At 37.8% G+C, this 23158-nt stretch overlaps 1 protein-coding gene across 1 annotated transcript in view; it reads right to left on the reverse strand.

Moving 5' to 3' along the window:
* The window catches only part of LOC308704939 (uncharacterized protein), a gene marked incomplete at its 3' end in the record, with an annotated part of 29227 nt that extends 14234 nt beyond the window's left edge, over positions 1-14993 (reverse strand). The window contains exons 1-5 of the mRNA XM_081389636.1: positions 14603-14993; positions 13544-13780; positions 13360-13400; positions 12844-13271; positions 4347-4433 (exon numbers count right to left, since the gene is read on the reverse strand). Coding sequence (XP_081245762.1) covers positions 4347-4433; positions 12844-13271; positions 13360-13400; positions 13544-13780; positions 14603-14969 — 1160 coding nt within the window. The 5' untranslated portion in view covers positions 14970-14993. The remainder of the gene's footprint in view (positions 1-4346; positions 4434-12843; positions 13272-13359; positions 13401-13543; positions 13781-14602) is intronic.
* Between the last annotated feature and the right edge of the window lie 8165 nt (positions 14994-23158).

Raw genomic sequence — 23158 nt, forward strand, 5'->3', positions numbered from 1 at the left:
ATTAAAAAACACAGACACAGGCAAAGAAAGGATCTGTTAACTGGCGCGCCACCATGACATCAAAACAGACCCGTAGATGAGCTACTGTTCATCTCGACATATCTGTTTATCTGTGTGGCGAGCAGGACGAGGCTGAGGGCCGTGTGAGAACGGCGTGGGGCCGGTGGCGTGATTTCTAATGAGCGACACCTGTGAGACGCACCGGTCTCGTATCTCTCACGGAGGAGTGGAAGCATAAAAGGAGGAGCGACGACAGTGAAGATCGAGAGAGACCAGGCGTAATATGTGACAGCAGTTGTCCGTGAGGGGCTGCTGTCTTTTACTTTCATTTTGTATTTGTTTTATTTTTTATATTAAAATCTGTTGAATGTTCGCTGGTTCCCGCCTCCTTCTTCCCACAAAAACAAACTTCGTTACAATCTGTTTTAGATGACAAAAGCAGTGAATATGATGGTTAGCTCATAAACATGCAGTTGTCCAACAAGGGATCTTCCTGTTTCTTGCTTCTGAGGCAGAAGCATTTATCTGGGATGCCGCTCTGAAGCCGATCAGGGTGAGGTGAGGGTCACAAATAGAGAGAGAGAAAAAAATGGGAAGAGGGGAGAAAAAGAAAGAGAGGTGGAAGACTAGAGGAATGGATCTGTCACCAGAACAAAATCCCATTCACACGTCAGCAGGTGGCCAAAGGCAACCTCTCATCCTCAGCAGAATTAACACACACAGACAGCCAGATATCTGCTGGAAATAATAGTGCTTCTAGTTTCTTGCGTGTCCTTTTATTCTCATTATATTTCAAATTATTGTAAACCATGGCTTAATGTTATCCCATCAAGACACATTTTCATTTGTAAAAATTATATTCACAGTGGGAATAACAGATGATATGAGAAACAGCATAGCAATAATCAAAAAAAAAAAATTTACTTTAGAAAAAAAACTTACTTTAGTTTAAAGAATAAATGTCTTAAGATTAACTGTTTTTAGTTTGTTTTGAAAAAGGAAAGCTGTATGCTAAAAGAGCTAAGAATTAGATATATAACGTAATGTATGGTTTTGATGTGTGTGTGTGTGTGTGTGTGTGTGTGTAATAATCATAGATAATTATTATTATTTGCCGTAAGGCGTGACAGGTCTTCATTTTTTATGTCTGTGCAATGTGACAAAAAACACCTTGCACATTTTTTTTGCCTACCAGTGTCCTCATACGTACACCTTACCTTTTTAATATATACAAAAACATAATTCCCCCTTACAAATATACACATAGACCCTGGGAACATTATCACTCCACTTGTATTTACTTTCCCTACACCAGTTTCCCCCCATATTTTGCATTCTTCTGTATACCGGAACACACACCTCTGTTTGGCTTCTTTTCCCAGAAAATCTGGAAATTTCTCGATGAAAACACTGACTGTCAGAGCTAAATAAACACAATGGCCCAGACTCCCGGTTATAACAACATCAGTGCTGATAAGCTATCAGTAAAATGGCACCAACGTCCAGTACACGGAGGGAGGGAAGCTATAATGTAACGGTACTGTTTCTGTTCGGCTTCTTTTGCACTGTGGGGGAGAGTGTGGGATGGAGATGCTAGGTAGACTGTGTGTGGGGGTGGGGGGATGTAGAAGAATACATAAACGAGTGAGACAACAGAAGAGAGGTAGAATTAGTATAAATGAATGTGCGTCTGTTAGTGTTTCAATGTGTATAAGAGAACAAGACCGTCTGATTGCAAATCCATGACTGTGCGTATGTGTTTTTCTGTGCCCCCTACTGTCTGCACACAGTACAGCCCTTACGTCATGTCTGGAGTAAAGAGGTGCTACACTGACTCTTTATGTAACTGCAACACAGCGCAAAGCCCAAATATGGCAGCACAGCCTTTGGGTGAACGAATATTCGAGCGAGTGTGTGCTGAATTTTCGTGATCTTTAACTGCTTTTGATCATACAAGCAGCATCTTGCTTCTCCACCATGTAGTCTGCTTGTGCACTGCGGTTTTCTGCCTGTTATTTCTTTAGTCCAAAATAATACAGACATTATGGCATAATGTTTTATATAAAAGTGTGCATCATCCAGAACACCTTTCCATTATTTCTAAGAAAAGATGAAAAGCATGAGCTGACAATAGATACATTAGCAGGTACCTGTGTACATAGATATGAGCCACTATTCAAGAGAGAACATTACTCAAACACAAAGACACAGCTCACCTGGACAGTGGTCAACCACACACAAATATTTTACTATTTTTTCCCCCCTATTTTAGTGAGGCCTGAAAGGCATTTCTTTAGCAAAATCTTATTTAGTATTTATACTCGCACTTACTAATAGGGAAACAGAGGAAATCAATGAGTTCCTCGGCTAATGAAAAAAATCCCTCTTTCATAAACAAACTGATAAACACTGCCATTGAAAAGTTTGGGGTTGGTAAGTTTTTTTTCCAAAATATTTTGTGAAAGTGCAAGAAATTAATAATTGCATTAATATTTGTATTTCCTTTATCCTTGTATATAAAGCTCCAATTTATTAAAGGGCACCTATTATGCAAAATTCACTTTTACATGGTGTTTGAACATAAATGTGTGTTGGCATCGTGTGAGCAAAACCACCCTAGAATGATAAAAATCCACCCAGTAGTTTTTTTACTATCTCAATAAATCATAAGCACTGTCTCAGAACGCCCTGTTCTAAGATTGCTCTCACTGTGACGTAGAATTGCGCTAAGCCCCACCGACGTGATTTGATTGACAATCTGGTTTTGGCATAGACCCCGCCCTCTGTGATCTGTACACCATCCTCCATTGTTTCAACGACAGCCGGTAATGTCTCCTAAGAAGAGTAACGTTAGGTGTTCTGTTGTGGGATGTAAGAATGGACATAGTAGTCTTCACTGACATCAGAGCCACTGAAAACGCAGCGGATGGATTTTATTTATGAAGAAAAGGCGCCACTTAAACTTCCTAAATACGTTTATGTTTGCGCGAATCATTTTCTGACTGACTGTTTAGTGAACGAGGGTTAAAGTTAATCCTCAAGTGTGGATCGTTGCCTACTGTTCGCGATCCAACGTCACCTCCAGAAGAAGTAAGTGTATTTTATGATTTTTGAGCAAATAGTCATTTCAATCGATGTCAGCCAGTTCAACAACAAATGCGTCTAAAGCTATTTATTGTCGTCGTCATAGGATGTCTCAACAAACAACGTCAGACAGTTTTATATCACGTATCATTTTTTGCAGCAATTACAAATGTAAATAAATGAAGGTCTGCTCTATCTCCGTAGCCTATATAAACGTCTATCTCCCTGCAGCATATGTTTTCTGGTTCTGTAGCCATCTTCTCACATTTGCCACATAAGCACCTGTACAACAAGTAATGTCAACATGACGCAACAGCACCCCTCGCATAAATGTAATTTCGTTTGTACTTAAGAAAAAAATTTTTTGTTTGTACTTAGCAAACGTTATCACAGTATTTGTGTGTGTGTAGTTTCAAAAAATTGCGCGAACGTTATCACAATTCATGTGTGTGTTTGTGTGTGTGTGTGTGTGTGTTGCACATCCATAATTGCAAAGGGGACGCGATTAAAACTTTGTAAGTACATAAATGTATCAAATAACCATTCCGAGACGTTTAGTCCATTCTCTTTCGTGTTTATTCTGTGCCGGACTCTCTTCATCATCTAGGTCCAGCAGGGCGGGGATATGCAGCTCATTTACATTTAAGGTGGTACACACCAAAACAGCTCTTTTTAAAACAGGCCCCAAAAATGACATTTTCAAATGGTTATAATAAATTAACTGTGGGGTATTTTGTGCTGAAACTTCACAAATACATTCTGGGGACACCCAAGACCAATATTACATCTTGTAAAAAGGGGCATAATAGGTGCCCTTTAAGTGTGTGAGTGTATGTAACCACAATAAGTTCCTCACTGAAATACAGATGTGGCAGAAAGCATTTGTTGCATTCCAAACAATTAAGCAGAAAGCTGTCTTTAATCTGTGCACTCTGAGAATATTGGCTATCATCAGAAATGTGCTGTAATTGAACTGAAGTTTATCACTGCAGGCAGGTCAGAATAACACACACCTACAGAGACGCATTCTCTCTTATTCTCTCTCTGAACCATTTATTTAAAGCTTGAACTTATATGCACAGAATTCAGAACACACTCATAATCATTGAGCTGTCACTTGAAAATAAGTACTTAGCCCAAACTATACTGTGAAATGGAAAAACAAAACAAAACCACAGGTTGAGTGTTCCATTAGTGCCATTAGTGTGTCGACCAGCATGAGACTGTCTTCAACAAGCATGTTTGTGTGTGTGTGTACTTACGAGAGTTGTAGAAAATCTGTTACATGAAGGCTGACTCTTTCAGCTAAGAGCTCCATGAGGTTCAGCCCCTGATCAGTGGACAGGGAACTATGACAAAAAAGACAAAAAGGAGAAGAGAAATAGAGAAAGAATAATTATCTAGATTTGTACATTCTCACAAGAAAATGTGGTGATATGGTTTTGTGGGTGGCTGCCAGGACATTTACAAAAATGTTTGGAGTAGTTTTTACAATGCCGCCATGCAGTAGCTAGGTGGTTGGCTTACTGGCAGAAACTCAAAAAAGCCCTTTCTTAAAGCGTAACTCTTGCCAAAATGCAACCTAGGGTCTTTTTGTGAATCTACCCGAGGCAAACTTTCATTTAAAAGCATAATTAGAATGGAAACGCCACTTTTAAGATTGACCGTATTTTTGTTTTCGGTCAAATTGCCTTTTGAATGGGAGAGCTAGGGGCACTACTATGATAGCATCAAAATCGCTATTTTTAAAACACTAAGAAGGCTCGACACAAGATGAAACTTTGCTCGAAGTATCACCAGGGGCTCTACACATTTTACGCCATCATGTTTCTACAGTGGCACTAAACAGACAAACGCATTTTGTCACTATGTTTTTCTTCATGCAAAGAAGCTAGCTAAAGTCAGCGAATGAAACACTGACACAATGATGAACAAGTAACAATAACATTCGCAATAACATATTGTTTTACTGAATAATAAAGTAAACATTATTTCTTAATTTATCTTTGTAAAGAAACCTCATTGCTTAACTGGCTACTCTCTGCTGTCTCAGACGATGACATCTCCTGTCAGCCACCGTAACTTTTGATGGTTGCAATTCGTAACCTCACCACTAGATGCCGCTAGAAATCACACACTGCACCAGTTTAATATAAAATAGTTATATTAAAATGTGTGGTCTTCAGGCAATACATGAGATAATTTAAACATTAACTATACAGATATGGGTGCTGCTGGATGGATGGATGCCATATACGATTCAATATTGAAATATTGAACACAGCACATAGGAATACAGAGAGCAGGGAGTGCATAAAACACATAGGGAATAGGACACAGGTGGCTTGCATGCTTTGATAAATCACCTGTATTTTCCAGCAATACGGCAAACAATAAGGTGTAAATGGAATCCCTCTGAAGTGTGATGTCTTTATGATATGGCCATGCCAGCCCGAGTTAAAAACACACACACTCGCTCACACATCAGAAAACGTGCAAACACATACTTAGACACAGACTTACACACAAGCCTAAAAAATGATAAGCATCCAAATGGGAAAAAAGTGAGAATTAGAACATGCTAGAGTTCAGCTGTATTCCTGATGCCTTTTTACACCTACAACTCCCTTCTAATACACACTTACACACTTTTAAATCTACTTCTTGAGATTATGCATTTCAGGTACTCCAAGTTAAATGGGACTGTAGTAATTGAGCCAAAAACCTGGAGTGTCTGTGAGATAAATCAAGTTATTGGAGATGCAGTGGCTGTGGATACCATCATCTTTCGCTTTTAAGGGATGTACTATAGCACAACACACACACAACAATTTACACACTGACACCAATATACATGAAGAGGACGGCAGAGGGAAACCAAACAAATTGCAGTATGGAATGCAGTAACATAAACTGAGCATGGAAACATAAGAGTGAAATGTGACAATGAGTGAAAGGCTCCATTCTGCAAAGAAATTACAGTTTACCTGTAACTGATTTTAAGCAACAGCATAACCATGTACCACAGATGACTCCTAATTAACATGGTTTAATCAATGTACTTAGAGTTTCTATAAAACATACAATAATAGTATCTGTTATGAAACTGTAGCCTAAACACATGTAGGAACTGTAGTTACAACTGCCACAGATCGCAATTTAAATTATTTTATATAACAATCTGTTTTTATGCAATATTTTCTATAACAAATGTAAAATATTTAAGCATACAGAAGGAATAAATGTGACAAAGAAGTTGTTTTAGTGTGTTTCAGGGGAGGGACTTTTTAGGGCATAGCACAGACATTTGTGAATACATAGGCTCTGATGAAATACCGGAATATGATACACTGCAAAATCATTAAAAAATTAAATGCTATATCAGTGAGGATTGATTTTGTGAAGTAAAATTTTAAATATGACTAAGGCAAAAAACAAAAAATGTCCCACTAAACTGTAGACCTGCAGTATAGTCCATTTTTATTTACATGTTTGAATGATTATATAAAAATATTCATTATATTTACACTACCATTCAGAAGTTTTTGGCCAGTAAGATTTTTCAAGAAACTTTTCTTCAACAAGACTGCATTAAATTGACGAAAAGTGACATTAAAGACATTTGCAATAGCTACGTTTATATTGACATGTTTTGTTTTCAATCGAATTAATTGATTCCGATTGATGAATCTGAACTTAGAGTTTACATGGACACTTCATAAAGTGACTGGGTTGATGAGCGTGTTTATGCATCACAATCTTCAAAAAGGTTTTTTGACATGCACACACTGCACAAATATACAGAGTTTCCCGCTGTTTGCTCATACTAACCATTCTCCAACACTGCTTCTTTTCTTTGTTTTAAAGAGCAGACTTAAAGGTCCCATATTGTACACCTTTGTGAAGTTTTATTTTAGTTTTTGATGTCCTTAAGAATACATATTTGCGGTATAAGTACCAAAAACCATCTCAGTATATTTTTACAGCTCCTTTCTCAGGAGCTCTGCCAAGAACAGGTCGATTTTGGCCTGTCTACTTAATATTCATGAGCCTCTCTTCTGATTGGCCTGTTCTTTTCTGAGTGATGCACGGCCAGGCCAACCACAGCTCTACGTGCATGGTTTGGCATGACAGAAATAGCAAAAAGTGCGCTCCCTTAATAATTCCTAAAAAGCTTACATCTCAGTTCATCGCGATCTCACAAAGCTCCGTTATAATCAGTGAAGCTGACAGCACAATAAATCTTTCATAATGTCAACAGTTTGTATGTTATAATCAGAGGATTTGCCAGCATGCAGAATTCAGCACTGAACAAAAACTCAGTTTCGAGCGGTGAGTGGATTCTATCTTACAGTAAATGCATCTCATTGGCCATTGCATTCAAGAAATCAACACATATGTCTGTGATTGGCTACATTGCTCAACGCTGCAAACATGTTATAAATAGAAACTCGTTCTGGCATGTAAATCGTTTGTATTTAGTTTTAGTTATTCTTGTTGCTTTTGTGCAACATATGAATAACAATTTATTTGTTCTTAGATGTTTTATTTTTAGATATTTCTATTTTGCGGGAGTCCCGCAAATCGTTTTATTCTCCCACAACCCGCACACACACGAGTACCTTACGTCCTGTTGCGTTAGGCCCCGCGGGAGTGCAGATCTCTACATCCATCGACCTGAACAGCATTTTCTCGACATGTTTCTGAGTTGTTGTTGCTCGATCAGCAACGATGTTGTCTGGGGGTTGGGCAAAAGGATGGAGGGACGGTGGGCAGTGCTCGGGGTGGAGACTGAAGGCGGTGACAGTAGTTCTGACATCACATTTTACGGAAGTCACAACGGCTTGTGAAAAGGCACAGCTACTTTATGCAGGCTGTGTGCATTTGTCTGTGGATCGACTGTTTTGAAACTTATATGGTAGTTACATTGCCCCTAGACCTCTGTTATCATGAAAAAATCCAGGAAATTTCATTTTTGACAATATGGGACCTTTAATATTTATCTATTTCGAGTCCTGATTAGGAGATGACAAGCATATGAACTGTTGTGCCGTGCTGCTTATATTTATCAAGCAGTAAAAACGCCCAATTCCGCACCCAAAACAGGTGTCTGTGGAGGAGAATCGGAAACAAGGACTAGTGGGATGTTGTCTTGCTCCACTTCACAGACAACTAGTGGAAGGTGTGGAAGGATTTTAGAATGACACAACAGTCATTTATGGCACTTCATTCAACAACAACAACAGCTTTGGCCAATTCATTCCAATTGACATGGTTACATATGACTTTTTTATTCTGACTGTGCTACTAGTCTGATTACAATTGGATTATTAGGGTCCATGTAAACACAGCAATTGTTAGAAAAAGGTTTCTATTATGGCTGGTTATTGACACAAATTTCACGATTTGAAACGATTTTGATTCCCAAGCTTGTGATTCAATTTGATTTCGATTTTGATTCAAAACGACTGAATATCGATTAATTTGGATATATCTCAGGTTCCGTGCATGGCAAACTAATGCTTTAAATTATACACTGAGTCACTTGGTACCACATTGTAACAGTTCTGAAAGGCTGTTCCATTTCTTGTGCTGTAATGGTACTCCCCACCTCAAGGGGGATCTAGGTAGGTTTCTACGGGAAGGGCAATCCTTTTAAGAGAGACAAGTAAGAGTGTTTAGACAGGTAGGCCCTGTCCCAAATGGCACACTTCATGTGGACTTTCGGTCTCGTGGACTTAAATTGCGCGTGCTCGCTGAGTCTATGAGTCCATAGGCCGTTCCATTCAGCATTTTAACGCTCTGAAGTGTGCTCAGCAGCACCCCCTTTGTACCCCTTTGTTTCAGGGGAGGGACTTTTTAGGGCTTAGCACAGACATTTGTGAATACATAGGCTCTGATGAAATACCGGAATATGATACACTGCAAAATCATTAAAAAATTAAATGCTATATCAGTGAGGATTGATTTTGTGAAGTAAAATTTTAAATATGACTAAGGCAAAAAACAAAAAATGTCCCACTAAACTGTAGACCTGCAGTATAGTCCATTTTTATTTACATGTTTGAATGATTATATAAAAATATTCAGTATATTTACACTACCATTCAGAAGTTTTTGGCCAGTAAGATTTTTCAAGAAACTTTTCTTCAACAAGACTGCATTAAATTGACGAAAAGTGACATTAAAGACATTTGCAATAGCTACGTTTATATTGACATGTTTTGTTTTCAATCGAATTAATTGATTCCGATTGATGAATCTGAACTTAGAGTTTACATGGACACTTCATAAAGTGACTGGGTTGATGAGCGTGTTTATGCATCACAATCTTCAAAAAGGTTTTTTGACATGCACACACTGCACAAATATACAGAGTTTCCCGCTGTTTGCTCATACTAACCATTCTCCAACACTGCTTCTTTTCTTTGTTTTAAAGAGCAGACTTAAAGGTCCCATATTGTACACCTTTGTGAAGTTTTATTTTAGTTGAATGAAGTGGACTTTCGGTCTCGTGGACTTAAATTGCGCGTGCTCGCTGATTCTATGAGTCCGTAGGCCGTTCCATTCAGCATTTTAACGCTCTGAAGTGTGCTCAGCAGCGCCCCCTTTGTACCCTTGAAGTGGTCTTCCGCGAAGCCCGCACAGATGCAGGCTCCACACACTTTAACTACCCAGGAATCCTTGCGAAAGGCCAATCAGACAACGGATGGGAGGAGATTTCGCTCACAACAATTGTTAAAGAAAATGTTACGTTTTTTATTACCTAGGTGTAGCTACATTTTACCAGTTGTTACCTACAGTTTATACAAACATTATGGTCATCGACCAGAGGTTGATGTCTCAAACATAATAATAGCGCGTTGAATAATACGATCGCATTATTATTCATTAAATAAATAGAACCGAATGTCAGGGCTTTACTGAGTCATATGTAAACGAAGTATGAATATTGAAACCTAAACATTCATCTGAAACTCATGCACATTTTCATTATGTGTTAAAATTTTAATCTTAGTTCAAATGGAACATTATGTATTATTATGTACAACTGTATACATCATTTAAATAAGCATGATGTATCTTGTCTAATGCCCAGGTGGCATACAGAATATCAAAATATAGAACTGTAAAAGCAGGCTGTGTAGTTGACATGGAGATAAGACGTCGGAGCGCAAAAATGTGATTTCTCCTGTCCAACAACGACCAGACCGTTATTTCTGGCGTGATGATCGAGTCTGTCAAAAAAATACCTCTCAATGCGCCCTCGTGGACTCGCGCCAAGGGCCCTATAGGCCTGCACTACATAACTTCACCAAAGTGTGGACTCTGAGGAAGTCCACAAGTCCGGAGTGTGCCATTTGGGACTGGGCCGTACTGTCATGGCTTTGAGTGTTTGCTCAATTGAGCCGGATGCAAGAAAACCTATTATGAGGAACCTTATTGGTTCTACAGTTCAATGTAAGTTGTGTATATTTTGTAATTCTATGTTTATTATGTGTCAATTGCATATTTTGATTAGCCTATTTGTTCAGAGGGTTCTCTTTTGGCTTCATTCAGTATGGACTCTTCATCTGGACTATGTTGTGCTCTTATTCTACACCTTTGTTGATTACCTGGACTGGTGCTTGGTTATGGTTTGAAACACTTTATGTTGGACTTCTACTTCTGGATTTCTACTGAACTTTTGGGATATTGGAAACACTCGCCTCTTACCTGAACTACTTGTGGTGTGGTGAGAAATTTACTTTATTTCTGCCTGGACTCAAACATGTGTTGAACTGAAATGTTCTAACATAATGATTTTCCTTTTCTTTGGATGTAACGATTTGCTGACAATATTGTTGTTGTGTGTATATATATGATATTTGGGTTATCTCACAAAAACTTAAATACTCTTAACTCTGCTCTTGGATGAATGGATCCCCTTCATTTAGTATGTGACCAAAATTGTGAATGTTACAACATTACTATAATATTAAAGGTTAAAATGAACTGATTTGCATATGATCACTTAGGGGCCGTTTACACAACACTGTTTTTAACTAAAAACGGAAATCTTTTTATGTGTTTTGGCCATCCGTTTACACGTCAATCGTGTTTTGGGGGCCAGAAAACACAAACTTTTGAAAACGGGTTTCAAAGTGCACGTTTTTGAAAACAATACCATTATGGTCTCTGACTAAAGTAAACTACAAAAATGTGAATTTGTGAAAATGGTGACGTCATGCACATGCGTGTTACGTGTTCAGCCTATTGGAGCGTTTCTTTACAAAGTGACATCACCAACTATTAGTGGTGGGCCGTTATCGGCGTTAACGCGCGATAAAAAAAATATCGCCGTTAATCTATTCTCCAAGTTGGGTTGGGAGCTGGCTCAAGCTACACAAGCTATGATGACGCAATCTACCCGCGGCCGCGAGGTACACCCGGCTGTACCGCATCATATTCGTCGTCATCTTAAGTAAATACGGCTGAAAGTTAAAGCTGGTGTAAAAGATCGGTGCAACATCCATTATTTGGACTTGGTTCGGATTTAAGCCGTCCGATGTAGACTGTGTGGTGTAACAGTTCGGTAAGTTAACACACGACTAATCCGTTCTACCACCTCAAATTCAAAACGAAACATATCACTGAATACCAGCGCGCGCGTATTATTCCCAATATATCTGAGTGGTGTAGAACATAATCTCTGTCTGCGCCCGATTTAAAGAATCGTTGTTGTGTTTCTTTTTAACTGAAAAGACATCAGTTAGAATATTCTAATTTTAAATTTGGGGTTTCATAAGCTCCAAGCCATAATAAATATTAGACCTACTCAAGTCTCTGCAGCTAGTGTACTTAAATTTTATTTATCTGCAAAATTATGTTGTATACATTAAAAACTACATGCACCCTTTAAAAAAAACAAAAAAAAAACATTTAGCAGTTGTTTAGCAGGGTCTGTGTAACCTGTTCTGAAATGGTTTTATTATAATATCGTTATCGCAAGAGGCTGCAATGTATATCACAATATGGATTTTAGGCCATATCACCCATCCCTAATTGATAGCCTATAGTAGTTGATAACAACATAGGCCTACCTAATGTTGCCTACGGACGGTAACAGTACAGTAGTAACTTTTTACAGTCTATGAGTAGAACAGCTTTCTCAAGCAGTTTGTGATGCATTTTGGAAACAGGAGATGAGCCCCTGGTCTAATGCGCCACCTGGCTTGAGAAACCCGTTCTCAAAGACTTACTTTTATAGTCATTATTTGGGTAGCACACATATTCTGAATGCCTTCGGCAGAATTCAAATGAGCCATTTTAATCTAGATTAATCTAGATTAATTTCAAAATTAATCTAGATTAATCTAGATTAAAAAAAAATAATCTATGCCCACCTCTAATATTTATCATGGTTTCTATCAAAGTATCACGCAGCACAACTATTTTCAACATTGATAATTTTAAATGTTTTTTGAGCATCAAATCATGAGAAACTCAAGACTGGAGTAATGGCTGCTGGAAATTCAGCTTTGCATCACAGGGATAAATTACATTTTAAAAATATATTGAAATAGAAAACCGTTATATTAAACTGTAATTATATTTCACAATATTAATGTTTTTACTGTATTTTTGATCAAATAAATGCAGTCTTGGTGAGCAGAAGAGACTTCTTTCAAAAGCATACTATAGATCCATGTGTCCTACATGAGTGCAAACATCTTGTTACTCAAGAAAGTCTATGAAAGTGTTTCTATTCTTACTTACTCTTCAGTAATAATGTAGCCAAAGTCTCCGTCATGTGGACTTGAATATGCTGTAATATCCACCTCCACTCTCACACCTTTCTTTTCCACCTCCTCTTTCTCCACAGAATTTTTTTGTGGCACTTTTCCTGGTTGAACCTCAGCTTTTACTTCTGGAGAGTCTACAGAATCGTGCATCCACTGTTCTACCTCAGCATCCACCATTGGCTCTATATCCAAAGTGTCAGGTTCCATTTTCTTTCTCATCAGGTCCAGGTCTGTTTGCGTTGTCCGGCTCTGGACGTTCTCCAAACTAGCTCTCAACGGGCTTCCAGCGTTTGGCTGGTTGATGTACCCCAGAAAAGGCTCTTCTGCTTGGGGAGGACGAGCAGATCCATGGCCAGAGTTATGATCCAGAAACTCAAGCAGCTGGCTGATAAAACCTTTGTCCTGCAAACAGAAAATTACTCAGGGAATTCTAGTGACTTCATCACTGAGATGTATCATAGTCAAATGGATCTATGCATAAACACATTACCTTGTCATCAGATTTAAGGCCAGTTTCTTCCGTTTGAATTTCTGTGAACAGAATTTTAAATTATGGTAAAGATCATGGCTCTTGATTGATCAAAATTGTCAAAACTTAAGGGCTGCAGCTGGGGTTTTAAAGCATGTGTAACAAGGACCTAATCAAATATTTATCTTTGTTGAGGGATTACTACCTTTATGTGGGGTGCCGTCTTCTAGTTTCTCCACCTGATGTGACTCTTGACTGGGTTCCCTCTTCACCTCCACTTCATCCTGTGTGGCTTCTCTACCTTTGACTCCTTCCACACCATCAACCACCTGCAGGGCCTGGGTAATGGCCTTGGAGAGCTGGTCCAGGTCTTTTGGGGTTAAAGTATCCACATTGACGCTCTGACGGCCGAGCTGGTTAACCACTCCATCAATGAACTTCTCTAATAGAAAATAAAAGTAAAGATAGAAAAACTATCTAATAAAGTTTTTTGCACGTGTACAAAAATCATCCTGCTCTAACTTATATAGCATCTGACATAAAACATATTTGGAGTCAGACTGTGTTTCTCATCTCTACTTCTTTCTGTCACAGTCACCAGCTGGTGTGCCCAGGTTGATCACTAGAGGGCACTCCTTCTTTGACCTTTGCCGCTCAGCCATGAACTTCAGTCCCCATCATCCTTTGCCCGGACTCATGAATTAACGCATTCACCTGTTTGTCATTATATTGTTTGTCTCAGCCTACTTATACCATGTTCTCTCTGTCATTTCTCATTGAGAATTTGTAATTGTTACACTGCATGTCTAAGCACTCTCCCTTGTCTCTTGTATTTTTTTGTGGATTGTTTCCAAGTGTCTTGACCCTTTGCCTGGCATGACTACGATTCTGGATTTTCCAATAAAGCTGCGCTTGGATATTACTTAAGCCTCAGAGCAATCCATGACACTATCAGAGTGTCTTTAAGATTAAGGTAAATGTATAATTAAATAATTGTGCTTTTTTAAGTTTCGGGAAAGAAATGATCATAATGATATAAATGTTTCTTCAGTCACTTCAGACCTGATCCTGAATATGGATAATTATAATGCAAAAACTCATCCTAGCCAACATAATATAATATAACCCTGTTTCTCCTTATTATAAAATGAGTTCAATTAAACATAATTTGAGAATTTAATTCCTTTTTCCTGGCTTCTTTAAAAAATAAAAAATATATAAATATATAAATATAGATATATATATAGATATAGAAGAAGCTCACCATCTACTGAACTAAGGGGCTCCTTGTAAGCAGGGCTGCTTGCTGAGGATTTGAAAAACAATTTTCCGATTTGGGGCTTTGGAGGTTGCTTGGAAGCTCCTGGCAGTTTTTCTATTTTGGTAGCAGGAGTGCGCTGAAGGCTGAAGTAACGCAGCTTTCCCTGTGTTTGACCTTTACCGGGATCTTGTGCTCTCATGAGCCCAGCTTGATACTGCTGAAGCTCAGCAAGAGGGACTCCAGTACGATCCTGTTCAAACCCAGTGAAGAATGATTGACCTTGGGGAGGCTGTTCCACCATGACCTGGAGATCAGGTCGGCCTTGTAGGAAGGAGCTGTGGGGTGAAGGAGGCTTCTCTTTGAGCTGCATAAAACCCTTATGATTATGGGGTCCATTTCCCTTGTTAAAAAAAAAAAAAAAAAAAACATCATATTGTGAATTTTACAAAACATTTTGTCCTCTTTCCAAAATGATAATATGCATATGGTACCAATTTGTTAGGGAAATGTTGTAAAAGAAATCATTATCAAAGGCTGATCAAAGATAATAATGTTTAAAGTGCATGGAAATACAATCCATGAGTGTCAGCCTCCCTCGTTTTGCTCAGCATATTGTTCTGCTCTATTTGAGAGATTATATAAAAGAATTATATTCTTCCCACCCCTGGAGAATGGAAGGCCAAACTGACTTTAGAACAGCAGGGTGGGCTTCGATGAATAAACCACCATATACACACGCTGGCTCCAAAAGCACTGCAGGATACTAATGTTCAATAGTGCAGTGAACTTTTCAACTCACACAACATCAAGAACAACTGTTTGGTGACGGTGTATGGGTACCAAGCAGGTTCTACCTCACATTAAATGTCCCCAGTAGCTATGTGATTTTCTGCCAGTTGTCTAAAGAAGTGCAGATCACTTTGTTACATAGAAGTGCATTAAAATAATTGTGCATTTATAAACTACAAAAAACAACCTATCCATGTATACATGGTAGTTTATGTCCAATTGTTTACAGTCCTAAGCTGAAGTTAAGCCCTTTCAGAAATCAGTTTACTATTAAGGACTACTTCCATATAGAGCTGGTAAGTCCCGCCCCTTCCGTAAAACCCCGCTGGACCTCAAAGTTGAAAAACCGTCAATGCAAGTGAATGGGAGAAAATAATTATTTTCTGGTCCCGTTTGAATTGTGCCATGAATGTGAACATATGTTGTCTGTGAATTTTTTATATAACTTTTCATGTTACGAGTTTGACAGTATATGGTATGATTCTTCGGCTAGCAGTTGTGGAAAAGACATAACGAGAAAGACTACATGTCGCCTATGTGACGTCACCCCATAAAGTTGACTTTCCCGTGGTTTTCACCAACTTCAACGATTTTGTCCTCTCCCAGAAAGAAGGCGGTGAAGTGCACCAAAGACACAGCCATGTTTAGCGGGATCCGTGAGCTAGTCCGTGTGCTAGTGGTGTTGACGTTTCAAACGTGTCGAGAGTTGTAGTCCACAAAGTGCTCTCACACAAAGTCTAACCGTATCAAACTTCTACCCGCTAAATTGTATCATTCTTTACACGAAAAGTTATATAAAAAATTCACAGACAACATATGTTCACATTCATGGCACAATTCAAACGGGACCAGAAAATAATTATTTTCTCCCATTCACTTGCATTGACGATTTTTCAACCTAGAGGTCCAGCGGGGTTTTACGGAAGGGGCGGGACTTACCAGCTCTACAGTCAATTTGCATCTGTATTATTGTATTAAACTGTATTATAAGTGATATGCAAGTATACAACCTTATTCATATATATATATTCATATCTATATATATATATATATATATATATATATATATATATATATATATATTCATATATATATATATAGATATATATTAGAGCTGGGCGATTTTTCCCCTAAAAAAATCTGTGATTTTTTTATAAAAAAACTCGATTTACGATTCGATTCGATTTTTCCCCCCATTTAAAACAAAATAACTGCGAACTGTAAATATATTTTAAAAATATATATTTATTGTATTTAATTAAAGTGCATCAACATAAACAAAATTGCAAAGGCAAACCCTTTCTCTAACTGAAAAGTCACTGTGCGTGCAACAAAGATTGTTAAACATCCAAATTATTTATACTGTATTTGGATTGAGCTAATAAAACAACAAAAAATCCTGAGGTAACTCTTATGCCTGGTTCAGATTACACAATTTTTTTGTCTGTTAAGATAGTCACTGTGTCAGATTACACGATTTTGACTCCTAAAAATGTCGTGGACAAGAAACATCAGACTACACGTTGTTTTCCGACCAGTCATCGCGAGCCGTCTCACACACTCATTCACTCGCACATATACATAAGCTCACTCACATAGCCTGCACACACACACTCACTCACTCACTCAATCGCACACACACACACACACACACACACACACACACACACACACACACACACACACACACACACACACACACACACACACACACACACACACACACACACACACACACACACACACACTCACTCACTCGCACATACACACTCACTCACTCACTCTCGCGCACACACACTCGCTCACTCACTCGCGAACACACACTCGCTCACTCACTCGCGAACACACACTCTAACTCACTCTCCCTCACTCACTCACTCGCGCGCCGTCGCCGTGGAGGACTGTTAAAAAATTAAACATGCTAGTCTTTTTGTCGTGAAGCATCGAGGGCTGCGCCAGGGAGCATGCTACGGAATCCCTGAAGGAAGATTTGGCGAATGCAAAATGTATATTGTACGCTATACTGAAGAGGGGGAGGAAAAAAATCTAAAAAATCGATTTTTTGAAAATATGAATCGATTTGACCTACCAACTCGATTTTTAAATCAAATCGATTTTTTCCCAGCCCTAATATATATATAGATATATATAGATATAGATATATATACAGTGAGGAAAGTAAGTATTTGAACACCCTGCTATTTTGCAAGTTCTCCCATTTAGAAATCATGGAGGGGTCTGAAATTGTCATTGTAGGTGCATGTCCACTGTGAGAGACATAATCAAAAAAAATAAATCCAGAAATCACAATGTATGATTTTTTAACTATTTATTTGTATGATACAGCTGCAAATAAGTATTTGAACACCTGAGAAAATCAATGTTAATATTTGGTACAGAAGCCTTTGTTTGCAATTACAGAGGTAAAACGTTTCCTGTAGTTTTTCACCAGGTTTGCACACACTGCAGGAGGGATTTTGGCCCACTCCTCCACACAGATCTTCTCTAGATCAGTCAGGTTTCTGGGCTGTCGCTGAGAAACACAGAGTTTGAGCTCCCTCCAAAGATTCTCTATTGGGTTTAGGTCTGGAGACTGGCTAGGCCACGCCAGAACCTTGATATGCTTCTTACAGAGCCACTCCTTGGTTATCCTGGCTGTGTGCTTCGGGTCATTGTCATGTTGGAAGACCCAGCCTCGACCCATCTTCAATGCTCTAACTGAGGGAAGGAGGTTGTTCCCCAAAATCTCGCAATACATGGCCCCGGTCATCCTCTCCTTAATACAGTGTAGTCGCCCTGTCCCATGTGCAGAAAAACACCCCCAAAGCATGATGCAACCACCCCCATGCTTCACAGTAGGGATGGTGTTCTTGGGATGGTACTCATCATTCTTCTTCCTCCAAACACGTTTAGTGGAATTATGACCAAAAAGTTCTATTTTGGTCTCATCTGACCACATGACTTTCTCCCATGACTCCTCTGGATCATCCAAATGGTCATTGGCAAACTTAAGACGGGCCTTGACATGTGCTGGTTTAAGCAGGGGAACCTTCCGTGCCATGCATGATTTCAAACCATGACATCTTAGTGTATTACCAACAGTAACCTTGGAAACGGTGGTCCCAGCTCTTTTCAGGTCATTGACCAGCTCCTCCCGTGTAGTTCTGGGCTGATTTCTCACCTTTCTTAGGATCATTGAGACCCCACGAGGTGAGATCTTGCATGGAGCCCCAGTCCGAGGGAGATTGACAGTCATGTTTAGCTTCTTCCATTTTCTAATGATTGCTCCAACAGTGGACCTTTTTTCACAAAGCTGCTTGGCAATTTCCCCGTAGCCCGTTCCAGCCTTGTGGAGGTGTATAATTTTGTCTCTAGTGTCTTTGGACAGCTCTTTGGTCTTGGCCATGTTAGTAGTTGGATTCTTACTGATTGTATGGGGTGGACAGGTGTCTTTATGCAGCTAACGACCTCAAACAGGTGCATCTAATTTAGGATAATAAATGGAGTGGAGGTGGACATTTTAAAGGCAGACTAACAGGTCTTTGAGGGTCAGCATTCTAGCTGATAGACAGGTGTTCAAATACTTATTTGCAGCTGTATCATACAAATAAATAGTTAAAAAATCATATATTGTGATTTCTGGATTTTTTTTTTTAGATTATGTCTCTCACAGTGGACATGCACCTACGATGACAATTTCAGACCCCTCCATGATTTCCAAGTGGGAGAACTAGCAAAATAGCAGGGTGTTCAAATACTTATTTTCCTCACTGTATGTATATATATATATATATATATATATATATATATATATATATATATATATATATATATATATATATATATATATATATATATGTCCCATGTGCAGAAAAACACCCCCATATATATATATATATATATATATATATATATATATATATATATATATATATATATGTGTATATTATTGTTAGAGATTTACCTTCCAAAGCACTTGCTGCCCTTGAGGACTCTGTTTGAAGGAGGCAACATCAGAAGGCAGAAAACCTTGAAGGTATCTTTGCAGTGCCCTGCTCACTTCTTCTTTCTGAGCCTTTAGCTTCCTGTTCCCATTGGGAATGTTTAAAATACAGTTCAAAATAAACAGATTTCAGTAGAAAAAAAAGTGCCTAGAATACAAACCTGTCCATATCGGATTATCACTTTACAATAAGTTTCAATTTGTCAACATTACATAATATATTAGCTATTAATTAACAATACTTTTGCACTATTTATTAATTTTGAAATTGTAAATATACTATTCAATTTGAACATTTTAAGTTGCATAAATCAACATTATTTAATGAATTATGAACAAACATAAATTAATATAACACAACAACAACTACAAAAAAGCTTCCATAAACACATTACTGTCGCGGACACGTAACACAACAGAGGATTTAGGAGCTCACCTGGAATTGCCATTGAAACGAGAAAAGGTGTTTGTAAATCCTCCAAGAGGAACCTTGGGTAGTTGTGAGAGCTCTTTTGAAATTACATCCTGAGTTGTGTCATCCAGCCAAGTATATCCTATAATAAAAGGGACAGAGAGAACCATAAAGTAGTATATACTTATACATTGAATTGCTGACATTAAAAAAGACATTACAAAGACCCAACAAAAGACATCATGGTTAAAGCACACTGCTGCTCATTTTGCCCACCAGCAGAACATTAAATAACTTGCTGCTGATATTCAAAATATTCACGTTAATTAGTCCATATCTTTTCTTGCAGACTAAAGACAGTAATCTGAAGAATTTGTGTAGGTACCTCATGAGAGCACTTCACTCATTCACCTGAATTTTTCATTTTTTTAAAAATCCCACATTCTGAGAAATGTTAAACTTCTGATCAACATCAAATCTACCCACTGTCTTCAACTCAATAAAAATAGTAACATTTCTGAATTCCAGGGAGGAGAAAGATAAATAGAAAAACACAGAACTAACGCATCAAATCCCATCTTGTGCATTCTAAAGACGTGTTCATTCAGCTTTCATGCAAATGTCACCCAATAAGACATACTTGAGATTGTTCACCACACAAATGGACACAGGTATGCTGTGATCGAATGGATGGATGGGAGAAATGCCATTAACCAGCCACAGATGCAGAGGAACGAATAAAGATCCGAAGAGTATCTCCTTAAGCCCCTATAGATATGACCTCTTTGGCCTTCTACCAGGCTTCGACACTCAGTCATGTTAATCTGTTTTCTTGGATACCTGATGTTTGGGTTGAGAAGGGGGGACTGAACAATGTAAATCATTTATTTACATATAACTCTAAAAAAAAGCAAAAAACAGAGCCGTACATGTTTAATAATATAACACTGAAACATACTTAAAAAAAAAAAAAAAAAAAAAAATATATATATATATATATATATATATATATATATATATATATATATATATATATTTCTAAATTCCAAAAGAAAATGTTTGCTAACTAAGTTATACTACACCACCTGCTTGACATCATTAACCAACGCGGTTGAACGACCAATTTGTGACAATATGGTTTCGGGAAACAGTCGTGACTAGCAAGTTGATTTCTTCAACTATGCATCATACTATGGTAGTTAAGCAGCAAGTTACGTCGTTTTATCGGAAACGCACCCCAGAGTATCTAAGTCACATTGTGAATCCATTCATTCCATAAAACTAAATCGCAAACAATGAATAACTAAAGCATAAAGAGAGTACTTTGTTATCTATTCTGCCATGCAACGGCAAAAGACCGTAACTTCGTTTTTGGTCGAAAATGAGTTAGCCTATTGATATTTTTGGCACATTCAAGACCTCCTTTATCATGTGGATTAGTATCTTGAGTCAATTCCGTTGTTTTTTCAAGAAAATAATGGGTTGTCTTAACCCCCTGGGGTCGGCGGTACCGCCGGCGATACCAGCTCGCTTTTTTTTATCAGTGTAAAAGAGACTCATAAATACTCTGTTGACTTTGATTTTCCATAGGAGTTTCATACATCAATCGATTCTGTTAAATGTGTATTGTGTATTATTTTTGTGTATACTCACAATAAAAACAAACTGTTGTGCTTTTTGCCAAATAAAGAAAAATAAACACAAATTGAGATCTGCTTTCTCTCTGTCAGTGTAGTCCATTCTGAAACACGTCCGAAAATGAACAATAACTCAGCGAATACTCAGTCAAACAGACATACAGACACACAGGCATGAAGCTTGAATTCTCTTCTTTTAAATGAAGTAATTTATATAAAAAACAAATATTCTCAGTTCATGTAATCTGTAAGAAAAGAGCGAGATGTCAGTCGTTCTCATCTCATCTAATTATTTTTAATGTGACTCCGCCCACGGAGAGCGCGCGCTATTCAAACGCAAATGACTGAGGCAATCCTGCAAACTTGTGAACGCCTCCATATCAGCTCTAGAAAACACAAGTTTAATCAGATCATTGTAGCCTACTTGTTTACACCGTCTCGCAGCGCTGTGAGGAATAATAATAATGGAAAATGTATCTCAGAAGTGCGGGTATTTCGAGGAGCAAGGATCCGACTGAGCTGAGGAATACTGTAGTAAGTTTTTTTTCCTTCTCAAGTGAATCGCGTTTCTGTGTGAATGAATGAACGGCAGCCGCAGAGATGCGTGCTGTTTACCACAGCTCGCAAAAAGACAGTTTAAATTTTAAACGCGTTTCTGTGTGTGAATGAATGATGATGTTTTAGCAAACTGTATTGCTATAATGAGATGAGTAAAAATCGACTGAAATATGTTGAAATAAAATGTAGGCTATTTGTATAAGCAACGTATTAAACTGCAAATTAACATTTATATGCCCTAATATTTCATAAAAACAACGTTACAGTCAGGCGAAATATAAAAGACAACCTTTTGTTGATTAGATTTGGGTACAGTTTTTACTGTAGAATATACTGCCACATCAAATAAGCTTTTGTTTAGCAATTTCTGCTCATATGTTCTATATATATATATATATATATATATATATATATATATATATATATATAATAACATACTATTTTTGTCAAAAATAAAGTCATAAACTAAGATGTTAGCTGTTCCAGTGTTGGCTATATTCAAACTAATGAATACATATGATAAAATGTAGGCCTATAATCATTTTTTTACAAAGAAAGAGTACACTTGAAATATTTTTGAAATTGTAATTATTGTTGTAATTGTAACTTTTTTAATAAAATAGCAAAACATATTTACAAGATAGATGTAAGCGAAATCTTAAATGGTCAATATAAGTCTTCTTCTAAATATATCTTTTGTCCTTGCATTCATTCTTGTGGCTGAAGTGTCACACCTGAATGAATGGCTCATTATGCAGAGTCATTACGCATAATGGGTGGGACATTGTATTCTCAGGTGTAAACCACTCCTCATTCACGCCCCCCTCGCATATTGGCTTTCCAAGCAAAACCTGTCTTATAAAACAATACATTGATTTAAATTGTGTGTGAACGATTAGGCAGGATGATTTTCACATCATTTTGAAGCCAGAACTCGAAGCGACAACATTCATTAGTCAAAAGTCTTGTTGACACATATTTAGTATGTGTTTTGTGGTCTTATTTCAGCAACTTTCATTTTTATTTTTTTCAATAACCACGCATAAACATTATTCTCTTAAAAATTCAAACATATACATGCATGTTGCTCGCATATTATGGTAGCCCTGTTTGTGCTATATAGAGTGAATTTACACCTTTGCCATTAACATGTTTATAAA

This window comes from Scardinius erythrophthalmus, assembly GCF_964197995.2.
Source record: "Scardinius erythrophthalmus genome assembly, chromosome: 2".
In the NCBI taxonomy this organism is placed as follows: domain Eukaryota; kingdom Metazoa; phylum Chordata; class Actinopteri; order Cypriniformes; family Leuciscidae; genus Scardinius; species Scardinius erythrophthalmus.